At 41.6% G+C, this 13,225-nt stretch overlaps 1 protein-coding gene across 1 annotated transcript in view; it reads left to right on the top strand.

The window, feature by feature from the left end:
• LOC309868507 (small ribosomal subunit protein mS35-like) overlaps positions 1-13,225 on the top strand; it is a 44,710-nt gene extending 31,485 nt beyond the window's left edge. Inside the window, exon 7 of the mRNA XM_082738431.1 lies at positions 12,942-13,225. Coding sequence (XP_082594557.1) covers positions 12,942-13,211 — 270 coding nt within the window. The 3' untranslated portion in view covers positions 13,212-13,225. The remainder of the gene's footprint in view (positions 1-12,941) is intronic.

Here is a 13,225-nt window from a genome sequence, read left to right as displayed (position 1 = left end):
TACTGTGATTCATGTTCTAGGCAAAGGGAGCTGTAATTAAGATGGTAAAAGGTGACAACTTTGTGTGTTCAGTGGAACAGCTATTTCTTTGCCTTCTGTTACATCAGAATACACTGACCCATGCATGGAATGCAGTGTTTTTCTTTGTATTGAATTTATGCTTACAAGAGGACAAAAAGGTGATAGATGCAATTAAATTATTCTTTTGTTCTTTATATTCTTTTTTACAGTGTATCTGTGTTCCTTGGAATATGTTGTTCTGCCACTAAAAAGCAGTATGATTTGGCAAATTATTTAATGGGTCTGGGCTTCAGTTTTTGGTCTATAAAGCAGATAGTAATAGTACTACCTCATAGGGTTGTTGTGGAAGTTAAGTGAATTATTGTATGTATGGTGCTGACATACGTAGTAAGTATTCTAAAGTAAGTATTCTAATAGCTATATTCATCCCATGCTGCTTTCCTCACCTTGGCCTCCATTCAGTTCCGTGATTATACTGAGGTCTTTGCTATCTCCAGGTCTTTCTGGATGCTCTTTTCTCTGCTGGGGTTGCAGTCTTCCATTTGATTGGCTCCTACTCAACTCCAGGTTTCCTACTAGACTGGCAATTGCAGGACAGCACAGTGTGTGCCTGGCAGGGTAGTTGTGCAATAAAGATTTATTGAGCAAATGAATAATTGAGGCTTTGTAGAAAGGAGAACAGATCGTGTAGAATGAAAGGTTGCTTCCTCTAGGGTTGTAGTCAGAGCAGGTTCTCTCGTTGTAGGCAGGGAAGAAAAAAGAGAGCCCAGATATGTGTATATGTATTATATACACACTCATACAAATTAAATGCTAAAATTATAAATGTTTAGTGGTTGAAGTATTAAAATAGGAGTCTATAGGTTAATCAAACTCTGCCTAAATGGTGATCAATTTAAGCTTAGTGATATTTTTAATTGCCACCCAGTAATTTGAAGATGATATTATTTATACTTTAATATATTGCAGCTACACTTCAAAAGAAGAAACTCTTGGGGCGCCTGGGTGGCTCAGTTGGTTAAGCATCTCCCTTCAGCTCAGGTCATGATCCCGGAGTCCTGGGATCAAGCCCTGCATTGGGTTCCCTGCTCAGCCAGGAGTCTGCTTCTCTCCCTGCCCCTTACCCCACTCATGCTCTCTATCTCTTTTGCTCTTTCTCTTGCTGTCTTTCAAATAAATAAACAAAATCTTTGGGGTTGCGGTGGAGAGACTGGTTGAGGAGTACGTGAGAGTTTATATAGTGCTATCTCTTTTGTATGTGTTTGAAATTTTCTGTAATAGACTCCTTTAAATCACAAAAACAAAATGTATTTAGCCTCATAGAAAATGATTAACTTAGAGGTGCCTGGGTGGTTCAGTCAATGGAGTGTTGGACTCTTGATTTTTGGCTCAGGTCATGATTTCAGGGTCATAGGATCAAGCCCCCAGTTGGGCTCCGTGCACAGCACTAAGTTGGCTTGTCCCTCTTCCTCTGCTCCTCCCCCTGCTAGCATGTGCCCTTTCTCTCTAAAAAAAGAAAGAAAGAATTAGGAAAAAAAGAAAAGAAAAGAATTAGCTTATAAATTGGATTTTGGGGGCGCCTGGGTGGCTCAGTGGGTTAAAACCTCTGCCTTCGGCTTAGGTCATGATCTCAGGGTCCTGGGATCAAGCCCTGCAACAGGCTCCTTGCTCAGCGGGGACCTGCTTCTCTCTGCCTGCCTCTGCCGACCTGTGATCTCTGTCTGTCAAATAAATAAATAAAATCTTTTTTAAAAAATTGGATTTTGTTCCACTACATTATTATTGTATTTGAATAATGAGGATTTTTTTTCTGTTTTTTATTTCATCAGCAGATGCCTAATACGAACAAGCATAGGTACCCTTTTTCTAAAATGCTTGGATATGAAAACATTCATTTTTAGCCAGGGTACCTAGAGACATCCTGCTTCTCCCCGTACTGCCTAGCACATGGTGGGTTCTCAGGAAATGTTTTGTGAAAGAGTATGCAGGAGCAGTCACAGACCGAAAGGGAGTTTTGTCTGTTGAGCTCTTTCATTGCAATTTATTTGTTGAAGAAACCTTGGGCTCTTGTTTGCTGTGGGCTTTCCCATCATTTGAATTCTGCTGATTGTATCACCATACTATAATTTTTTAAGTTGATAGTTGTATCTAGAGCTTCATCAGATTCTATTTTGACTTTTTAAAAACTACTGTGTAATTAGTATTGTGCTCTTCCATCAGGAAGTCTATGGTATCAGATTATTTTTGTGAAATTTAACACTATTCTTTAAGTTTGAAGTTATAGAAAAATTATGTTTTAGATGGTGAAAATTATAGGCTTTTAAATAAACTTATTGGGGGCGCCTGGGTGGCTCAGTGGGTTAAAGCCTCTGCCTTCGGCTCAGGTCATGATCCCAGAGTCCTGGGATCGAGCCCTGCATTGGGCTCTCTGCTCAGCGGGGAGCCTGCTTCCTCCTCTCTCTCTGTCTGCCTCTCTGCCTGCTTGTGATCTGTCAAATAAATAAATAAAATCTTTTAAAAAATAATAAATAAATAAATAAACTTATTTAAGAAAATTGATCCAGACTAAATTTCCCAAAATTTGTTATTGCAAACTTAAAAAATAAGTTTTGATTTTTATTTGTACAAGACATTGTCTTATTCCATTTAGGTTGCTATAACACAGTACCACAGACTGGTCTGTTTATAAACAAAAGAAATTTGTTTCTTGTTTTTTTGAAGTTTGAGATATCTAAGATCAAATCATTGGCAGGTTGGGTGTCTAGTGAGGGCTCACTTCCTGTTTCATAAACAGCTATCGTTTTGCTGTCTCCTCACATGGCAGAAGGGGCAAGGGTTTTCTCTGGAAGCTCTTTCACAAGGGTGTTAATCTCATTCATGAGGGCTCCACCTCATGACCTATGCATCTCCCTGTGGCCCGCCAACGCTCGCCCGCGAGGAAGGAAGACCACCGACACAGGATTCTTCTCTATCACGCTTTATTGAAGTGCACTTGGTTGAGGTTTGTAGGGTGATGGAAGCAGGAAGCGCTTTGGGTAGAGCCAGGGCTGCACATATATACAGGCTAGCTGGGGCGTGTCTCATTCTGGGGTACGTGGCTCACTATGGTAGGTCAGCCTTGTTGCTGGGCAGAATAAGCTTAAGGCCACGCGTCCAACCACTTGTTTACGAGGCTCTCCGGCGCCATCTTGTAATGGCGGCAACGGGTTGCCACATCTCCCCCTTTTTCTTTTATTTTGCAGTCATGGCTAAAATCAGAGGAGTGTCCCCTAGTAAACATGTCCTCCTTTGCCTAGGGACGGGAGAGAAACGGAGGTACCCGTATGCAGACACTCATGACTTTCAGGGTGGCTCACCCTGTGCACTCCTAGGTGCAAACCACCCGCGGAAAATGCAAGGTTGTCTCTATTCGGGTGCAATGGGCTACTCAAAGCCCTCCGAGTGCAAGAGCACAACCTATGTTTCATTTAACATGCTGAGCCAAGCTTGGGGAGATGTTCCAGCCTCTATAGCGGCAAAGGCACGCGCTATGGCCACCTTCTCTCTTCTGCGAGCCCTCATTACCCTCAGAATTAAGAACAAAGCCACCAGTAGTCCTGCAAACATTAGCATGCCCATGACTCCTACTCCAGGAGTGGTAAAGCACAAGGTGCCTTGAAGGTTGAAATTTGTAGCGTTATAACGCTGTACCTTATTATTGATTTGTTTACAGGGTAAATCAAAAACACATTCTGGAACATACAGATGGGGTAATATTTTTGTCGCGTTTGTGACTGGCATGGGGATGGGCCATGTTCTTGAAACGGCCCAAAAGGTAGCTCCCTCAACTCTGGTCAGGCAGATCATCAGCACTATCAGCATCTCCAGGGTTGGAGTCCATGTCTGCTTCTTTGGTGTTGTCATCGGTTCTTTCATCCAACTTTCGCGTCAGTCGTGATGGCACCCACACCGGATCCGAGCGGTCCTGTGGAAAAACACAAACAGCTCCCCTGGATCTCCTAATCACGGGATCCGGTCCATACCATTTGTTATCCAGGATATCTTTCCACATTACACGTTCCTTTATGGCCTCAGCCTCTTCTGCGTGTCTATCTGCCGCACTTTTGCCATTGGCATCCAGAATTAAAAAATTGATAGTAAAGATTGCTAGGGATAGGCGATCTCGAGGGGTCATAACCGCCTCTATTCCCCCTTTTTGTTTTTGTATTAGTTCTTTAAGCGTGCGGTTAGCGCGCTCAAACCCAATCCCTTTCTATCATTTTTCAAGCTAGGACTGACTAGCTCTGATTCTCTCTGCAAGTATTTACCTAGGCCTTTGCCTGGCATATAGCCTTGTTTCATCATCAAATCTTTGCTCTGTTTGAAAAACGTTCCCTCATTAGTCAGAATTAGATTTAATTGACTCTGGACATCTCTTCCCCAGAGATTGATGGGAAGGTCCAGTACGAATGGCTGAAAAGTCCCTTTGTTCCCTTCCATCCTCCAATGTAGAGTTTTTGCACTAATCTCAGGTGTGTTTTGATAGCCTAGCCCCTGTAATGTTTGAGAGGCCTTTTGCAGCGGCCAATTCCTTGGCCAGAATCGTTGGCTCATGACGCTTCGGTCGGCCCCCGTATCTATTAGACCGGTGAAGGCCTTTCCTTCTATCTCCAAACTACACATGGGGCGACCTGTTAGCTCCAAAGATAAGTAGGCCATATCGACTCCAGAGGATAATGCCAAAAGGTGAGTGACACATAACCCTAATTGTACCCTGATAGTCTGGGTCAATGATCCCGGGGAGGACCAATAAGCCCCTCATGGTGCTGGATGATCGGCCTAAAACCAGCCCAGCCGAGCCTACAGGAAGAGGTCCTGACATGTCAGTAGGAACCGCTTGTATACCCATACGAGGGGTTAAAACCAGTCCGGCGGTGGCGCAGAGGTCCAGCCCCGCGGAGCCTGTCGTGGCTCGTCGGGTGCTCTCGGCGGCTGAAGGATCCCCTCCTGAAACGCCCCATATATTTTCGGGCCCTGAGGGCGTGGGCCCCTCTGCATGTTTTTTGACTCCGGGACATATGGGTTATTTATAGGTTGTCCATTAATGTCTTTTGTGGATCTACACTCATTGGCCCAATGTTTCCCCTTCTTGCATCTTGGGCATGTCCCTGGCTGCTTGGTATTTGGTCCCTTTGCCCTAAAGCCTTCCTTGTTAGGACAGTTTCTCTTTACGTGTCCCGGCTGTCCACAAATGAAGCAGCCATCACGTCTCCCGTGCTTAGTAGCCGCTATCATAGCTCTGGCCAGTCCTTCATTGGTGAGTGGTCCTCCTATCTCTCTGCAGGCCTTTAGCCACGCATCTAAACCTTTTCCTTTCCATGGTGTGATTGCTCGCTGGCAATCCTTAGTGCATTGCTCATAAACAAGCTGTTGCACTAGAGGCATGGCCTCCTGAGCGTCTCCAAAAATTTTTCCAGCTACCTCTATCATTCTAGCCACAAAATCTGAAAAAGGCTCATTCGGTCCTTGGATTATCTTAGTCAGGTTTCCTGATACCTCTCCCCGTTTAGGTATCATCCTCCATGCTCTTTTAAATATTTCTACGATCTGCTGATAAACAGGCACCTTCCCGGGAAGGCCGTCTGGTTATCAGCCCACTGTCCCTGCCCCAGTAGCATATCAGCAGTCCAGGGTGCTGTGTTTGGTGTACGAGCATTCACTCGCGCCTGATTATGCGCGGCTTCTGTAACCACTGCTCTATAGTCTAGATACTGTTCTGTGTTTAGGCACGCTCGAGCTATCTCCCACCAATCATTTGGTGTCAGGGCTGCGGTGGTGATCCTATCCAGTAAAATTAACGTATACTGTGCATTGGGCCCCCAAGTACGGGCGGCCTCTACTAAGTCCTTCAACTGTTTGTAGGGTATGGGCTCATGATATCTTTGCTGGTTTTGGTTTTCAAAAACAGGGAACGCAACAGCGTCCAGCGGGGTGAACTCGGCAAGGCATCTGAGCGTTTTTCGAGAGAGCCTATGGGCCCCTCCGTTCTGCTTGCCTGGATAAGGCGGAGGCGGAGCTCTTGCCGGAGGCGGCAGTCCGTATCGCTCCTCCTCATATCTAGCCGCCTCTTCCTCTAACTCCTCCTCCTCGTCCTCCGTTAGTGAGTCATCTCCCGAGTCCCTCTCTTGCTTTACACTGAGAGCGGCGAATTCCTCATAGAACTCATCTAAACTCGGGTAGATGGGTGCACTGGGAGCGGTTGCCTGATGTTTTTTGTGCTTACTTTTATCATCTGTTTCCTTTTGTTTTTCACTTCCTCTTTTATATCCCTTTTCTGACTTCTTCATTTGTTTTTTGTTTCCCCCTTCCTTTATACTACTTGGTTCCGAAAGGCTGTCCTGATGTTCCGCTAAAGCACGCCTGCCCTTTTTCAGATGCTCTACGTGTTTTCCGTCCCGTAAGCACGCATGTATAACTCTCCATAAGGGTAGGGTGCCTGATTTAAGCTGCTGATTGGCCTTGGCTGCATCCAGATCTCTTCCTAACTTTTCCCAGCAGGGAAGGTTTAAGTCCCCCGACACGGCAAACCACGGGGCACACTCATCTATGTCTTTAAGAACGGATTTGACTGTCCTCTCTGAGATCCTTAACCCCCTCTCTTTTAATAGTGCCTGTATGGGGCTCACGAAGTCTGGATATTTGCACTCACGTATCCAAAAGCAAAAAAGCAAGGCTACAACTGCAAGGACAATTATAGCTATAGCAGCTACCCAAGGCTCAAGTGTCCAAAATAACATACCGGGGAATACTTACCGGCGCCGACCACTTCGCATGTAGAGTTCTGAATCCTTTCTAGGCTCCCCGCGGTGTCCGCCGAACTATCCCGGGTCTCGGCACCAGCTGTGGCCCGCCAACGCTCGCCCGCGAGGAAGGAAGACCACCGACACAGGATTCTTCTCTATCACGCTTTATTGAAGTGCACTTGGTTGAGGTTTGTAGGGTGATGGAAGCAGGAAGCGCCTGGGTAGAGCCAGGGCTGCACATATATACAGGCTAGCTGGGGCGTGTCTCATTCTGGGGTACGTGGCTCACTATGGTAGGTCAGCCTTGTTGCTGGGCAGAATAAGCTTAAGGCCACGCGTCCAACCACTTGTTTACGAGGCTCTCCGGCGCCATCTTGTAATGGCGGCAACGGGTTGCCACATCTCCCAAAGACCCCGCCTCCAATGCCACCATTTGGGAGTTCCATTCCTACAAGAATTTAGGGTGGGCATTGGGGGGGCGGAGACCCAAGCATTCAGTCTATAAGAAATATGTTAAGATTTGTTGGAACTTGTTAAGTAGAATCATTGGGAATCTTGGAGTTATATCATAAAATATAAAAAGATTTCAGAATCTCATAGTTATAATCCCATAGTACAGATCTGATATATATAGCAATGTAGTTTTGTGTTGGTCTGTTTTGGCATTCATTAATTCTGACTTCTGCTCTATCTAGACTGTTATTAATCCCATCCAGCTCTTCCTTAGGCATAGCCTTCAAGGCTTTTGATTGGGAACTTGGTTAATCAACTTCTATATCTGCTGTAGAGTCATTTGTACTTTTCAGAAGTTTTGAGCTTAGCTTGATGTAACCTCTAACCTTGAAACAGAATCTGGTAGATGTTTTAAAAGGGTGATTGGGGTAGGGGGTGCCTGGGTGGCTCAGAGGGTTAAGCCTCTGCCTTCAGCTCAGGTCATGATCTCAGGGTCCTGTGATCAAGTCCCACATCAGGCTGTCTGCTTGGTAGGGAGTCTGTTTCCCCTTCTCTCTCTCTGCCTGCCTCTCTGCCTACTTGTGATCTCTGTCAAATAAATAAATAAAACAAAAACAAACAAAAAAAAGGGTGATTGGTTGTGCATTTAAAACACACTTCTTCCTTCTAGTGCGACTTTGTCTCCTAAACATTCTGAGATTATGGGGGATTTTACTTTGCTTTTTAGAGGTGTGATTATGATTTCCCAGCTTCTCCATAAGTAACCCCAGAACTAAAACCAGTCATGTTTGGGATTCTTCAGTTCCAGTCTGTTTTATAGAGCCCTGTGTAACAGCTCAAATTTCACGTATTCCTCTATACCCAAGAAGAATCCTGCATTTGCCAAGTGCCAGTCTTGTACAGAATTGGAAAATGCCCTCAGGAAAGAAAATGTTTAAGGATTTTCAAAAGGATCCTTCTCACATCCTTGCAGCCTGGAATTCACATTCGTCTAGTCATCACTGATTCTGTAACTCTGATATCTTTTTTTTTTTTTAAGATTTTAAAATTTATTTTAGAGAAAGAGTGAGAGTGGGGGAGGGGCAGAAAGAGAGGGATTCCCAAGTAGACTCCCTGCTGAGGAGCAAGCCCTACTGGGGGCTCCATCCCAGGACCCTAAGATCATCACCTGAGTTGAAATCAAGAGTTGGGTGTTTAACTGACTGAGTCACCCAGGTGCCCCAAGGATTTTATATTTATACCTCTTAGAAATGAAAAATATTCTAACGTGACAAGTAGTATGGACAGTATTACTGCCTTTATATCATTGACAAAGATTAAGATGTTTTAGAATAGCTTCCTAATATATCATTTATAGAACAGCATCTCTTTTAGTTAGTTCTGTTCTCTCTTCACTGACAAGCTCTATTTGGTTGTTACTCATCTGTGAAAGCTTATACATTAATGAGTAGTAAAGATTTCCCTCAAAAAGTAAATAAATTGATAATAATTAGCTTTTACTTTTCCTGCTTGAAAAACAGAGACATTCTAAAGATGCTGTAAAGATATTTTCTTCCATTTAACTCAGGACTTCAAAAAAGTAAATTTCTTTTTCTTGACAAGAATGCTATTTTGTGTGCGTGTGTGTGTGTCTGTGTTTTCTAATCTACATCTGATTAGACATAAAATGCCTATATCCGAAGGAGATTGCAGGAAAACTGGAGATAACTTAGTAAGAATAGGCAATTAATTGGGAAAATTTAATCAGTGATAGCATTTATCAAGAAGACATGAAGTTACAAGAATCACGAAAAACATTACCTTTATATCAGGGATAAGAAATAAAGACCTCTTGTTTCTTTAACTATTTTATCTAAACATTATAAAAATAATGATACAATTTTGTGAGTGGGAATAATTGCAGAACATTCGAACAATTTGGTTTGTGTTTATATTTACACTGAAAGTTTCTATTTATTGTTTGATGGGGGTAGTGATGCCCTTGACATAGAAACACATTTTGTAGGTAGGCTAACAAGGATTTGAATCCCACTCTCTTTCATTCATCTTCATAAGCTATGTTTTATTCGTAGCAAGCATTTATTTAGTGTTTACTCTTGGCCGGTTGCTCTAAGTGCATGGATATTCCTTACCTATTTTATTTTATTTTTATTCCCTACCTCTTTTAATTCACAGAACAGCCCTTGGAATCACTTCTTCTGTAACACAAGTCTGTCACAGTAGTAAGTGATGAAGCTAGGATGTAAACGGAGTTCGTAAAACACCAAAGCCCATATTAAATATTGTGTCATACCACCTCCCTGTGCGATCCTGAGCAACCACACACACACACACCCTAACTCTGTAACCCCCAAAGCTTTGGAAATTGCTAGTTTTTTCATAACTTATTTGGTGGCAAAATGAGACTTGAATGGATGAAAACATTTACAGCCTTTGTTTATCCCATTTAGTGTGACTGCATACATGTTGCTGCAAAAATGGTGATGTATTTGATTTAGGGTGTCCTGTGGTTGATCTTCCCTGGAAATGTTAACAAAATATATGGTGTATGCACTGTATTAATTTTCTAAAATGTAAAAAATTCTGAAATCAGAAACATTCCCAGGTGGCTATGGCCCCTATTTAACTTCCATATTACTTTATTTTCTTTCTGTAGAGATGTTAACATCAAACCCAGTAGGTTTTAATAAGAATTATATGAAATAATTAATGTATGTAAGCATTTAAGGTCCGTGGCATATAAGTATTTAATTTATTGGTATTGTTACTATCATTATCTTGGAATTTATATTCAACTGTGCAGAGTTTGGATCCTAAAGTTATTAGAATTGTTGAAAACATGAGTTTTGTTTAGCTTGCAGCTGAAGCCCAACACTGCTTTGTGTCTGTGTAGGATTAGTAGGAAACTATGCCTTCTACACATTGTAGTCACTTTGACTTCCACTGGCTATTTAACACAGTATGATTTTCTCCTGTAAGTGTTTGTTATCCCTTAGTGCAGTATTTCCTAACCTTTTTTGTGTCGCTGCACACAGAGAAAAGTCTTTCCTGAGATCAGTGAAGGAAGAGGGTGCTTGTGCACCGCTGCTCCAGGGTCTCCTGGCCACCTGAGGGCCGAGAGAATCAATAGCATGGCACACTGTAACACTTTGACAAAGCAGCCTAGAATTGTGTACACCAAACATAAGCGGAAGATAAATGAAATGATGAAGATTACAGTGAATTTACTTTTGTTACCTCTTTAAGTATCTATTTCAGAATAGGTGAAAAAATCCACATAAAACTAGGTGAAAGTTATAATTTTTTAAATTGTTCATCTCTTAATTGTCTTCTAGCAGTCAAGAATGAAGTAGGTTAGAACTTTTTTTAAAAAGTAAGAGGTAGATTGACTGTTTTACATAGTGCTTTATATAATGTATTTGTTGGAATCTTAAGGATACTCATTTGTAAGTTAGAATTATGAAGAAACTATGACGCTGTTTCATCATTTAAAGCACTTCTAAGAGTAGATAGGACCAAAGATACATTTAATTTAGGGCATTTGTTTTTTTTAAGGGTCTGACATTTATTTTTTCCCCAAATATTACAGTAAAACGTAGGTAGGGTAGGATGATTTTTGTCAGTTTTCTTTTTAATGTAAAATTCAGAGTTTGGCTGTTGGAAGTTATTTGCAACAGGCTTGTATGCACAGGATACAAGAAGTTGTTTCACATTATTCACCCACCCCACCCCTTTGCCAAGTCTATGGGGTGAATCACAGCCAGATTAAAAAAGGAGTGTAGAGTTAATTCTCAACCAGATAATATGTTTCTAGAATGTTAGTTGAGATGTTTTCCTCAGCTATAAATTCAGGATAGGGAGGTGGGGCAAACAGTATATAGGGAGTTGTGAGTATAGCCCCTTTGGCTAAGGAATTTGAGGGTCAGGGAGACACTCCACATCCTATTGGTTTATCTTGAAGGAAAGGTTATTTAGTTTGAAGGATATAAACAGGATTTCTTTTTCTTGTGGTTCTTTGTGGAGGAGACTCTTTCCTTGCCTTCAGTTAACCCAAATGGGGTTAGCTGAGTCCATGGCATATCCAGGGGCCTATTTGCAGTTGGTGGGGCTCCTCTTTACCTTTTGAGGGATGCATTTCCTGTGCTTTTTCTCTTTTCCTTTTTTGTTTCTTAAGATTTTTTAAAATTTTTATTTATTTGATAGACAGAGATCACAAGTAGGCAGAGAGGCAAACAGAGAGAGAGAGAGGAGGAAGCAGGCTCCCTGCTGAGCAGAGAGCCTAATGCCCCAGGACCCTAGGATCATGACCTGAGCGGAAGGCAGAGGCTTTAACCCACTGAGCCACCCAGGCGCCCCTCTTGTGCTTTTTCTTTTTTCATGGACTCGAATAGTGAGGTTGGGGACAGGAGGGAGGCAGAAGTGGAAACCGACTCCTTGGTACTCACTTAATTCTGAACAGACTTGGAGCTCTGTCTGCTCAAGTTGGGGTCTTTTTCAAGAGGAGTTTTCAGAGATAAAATAATTTTGACAGCCTTACAAATCTTTCTTTTAATACTTCAGAAATGTTCTAATTTGCGGGGTTTACCACCTTCAAAAGCTTTAAGAATATTAGATGATTCTATAATAGTATATAGCTCAGAATATGTTATTTTGGAAATAAATATTGTTAATATGTTATATTATGTTAGAATATGTTAGTTTGAAAAGAATGTGGCTGGCATTCAGCACTTCATTGAACCAGGGCTTATTATTTATCAGCTGCGTTCCTTGATTTTTCACAGAATGTTACATCTTCATCTAAATCACGAATCTCAATTATATTACTATAAAACCTAACAGTGTTCCCTAAGATAGCATAGTAGTAACTTTTGTAAGAAAAAACATGTTAGTGGGGAGCCTGGGTGGTTCAGTTGTTAAGCATCTGCCTTCAGCTCAGGTCATGATCCCAGAGTCCTGGGATTGAGCCCTGTATCGGGCTCCCTGCTCCAAGGGAAGCCTGCTTTTCCCTCACCCGCTCCCCCCTGCTTCCCCTCTCTCACTGTGTCTCTCTCTACCAAATAAATAAATAAAATCTTTTTAAAAAAAAAAAAGAAAGAAAGAAAGAATGAAAGAGAAAACAAGTAGTAACAAAAATTGTTTCCCTTAGAGGAATAGAAAATAAAGATAATAACAAAATAAAATTCCAGAATATATGAAGTCATTAGGACTAAAAATCATGTATTACACATGTATTTTATATTTTTTATTTTATTGTAATGATTGGTATTCCTTGTCATCCCCACAGGCATGTTACAAAGATAAATACAGTCTTTTCTCAACTCTTTATTATTAACCTCAGAAATGTGCAAGTGTTGATGTGTTAAGAGTTTAGGGATTAGAAAGCTGCAAAAAATGAGTTTTCTGTCTCTTTTGGGAAATAGTGTTGCTTTGTGAGTGGAATTTGCAAGCCAGATAAATTCTGTAGAGTTAGTGAGTGGTAATGTAGTAGTCACTTTACAGAGTGTGGGGTCCTGAAACAGTTGGCGCAGGTGGATAGCAGTGCTGTAAGGGAGGGAAATCAAAGTTCACATACAAAGTATCCATAGGGACTCCACATTTTGCAGATTCTCTTTCCCTAAAACAAAAACAAAACTTTGTTTTTGGATCATATTTCTCAGATTTCAGAACTCATTTTTTTCCTTTCAGAAAACTGAAGAATGGGAGAAAGATAAGACTGAAGCAGACATGAAAGAGTATGTATGGAACAATAGCTCCTCTGAAAAAAATATTCTGGAAACACTTCTCCAAATCAAAGCTGCTGAGAAAAATCTGGATGTAAATAAAGAAGAGCTCCTTGCTACGAAAGAAGTTGAAGAGTACAAAAAGTCTGTTGTTAGTCTTAAGAATGAAGGGGACAATGAAAATACCCTTTCTCAGTACAAAGAATCAGTGAAGAAACTATTAAATCTAATGTGATTTATTTAGAAAAA

The sequence above is a fragment of the Mustela nivalis genome, assembly GCF_964662115.1.
Source record: "Mustela nivalis genome assembly, chromosome: 7".
In the NCBI taxonomy this organism is placed as follows: domain Eukaryota; kingdom Metazoa; phylum Chordata; class Mammalia; order Carnivora; family Mustelidae; genus Mustela; species Mustela nivalis.
The sequence above is the reverse complement of the archived record's forward strand: the minus strand, read 5'-3'. Positions and strand labels throughout refer to the sequence as shown.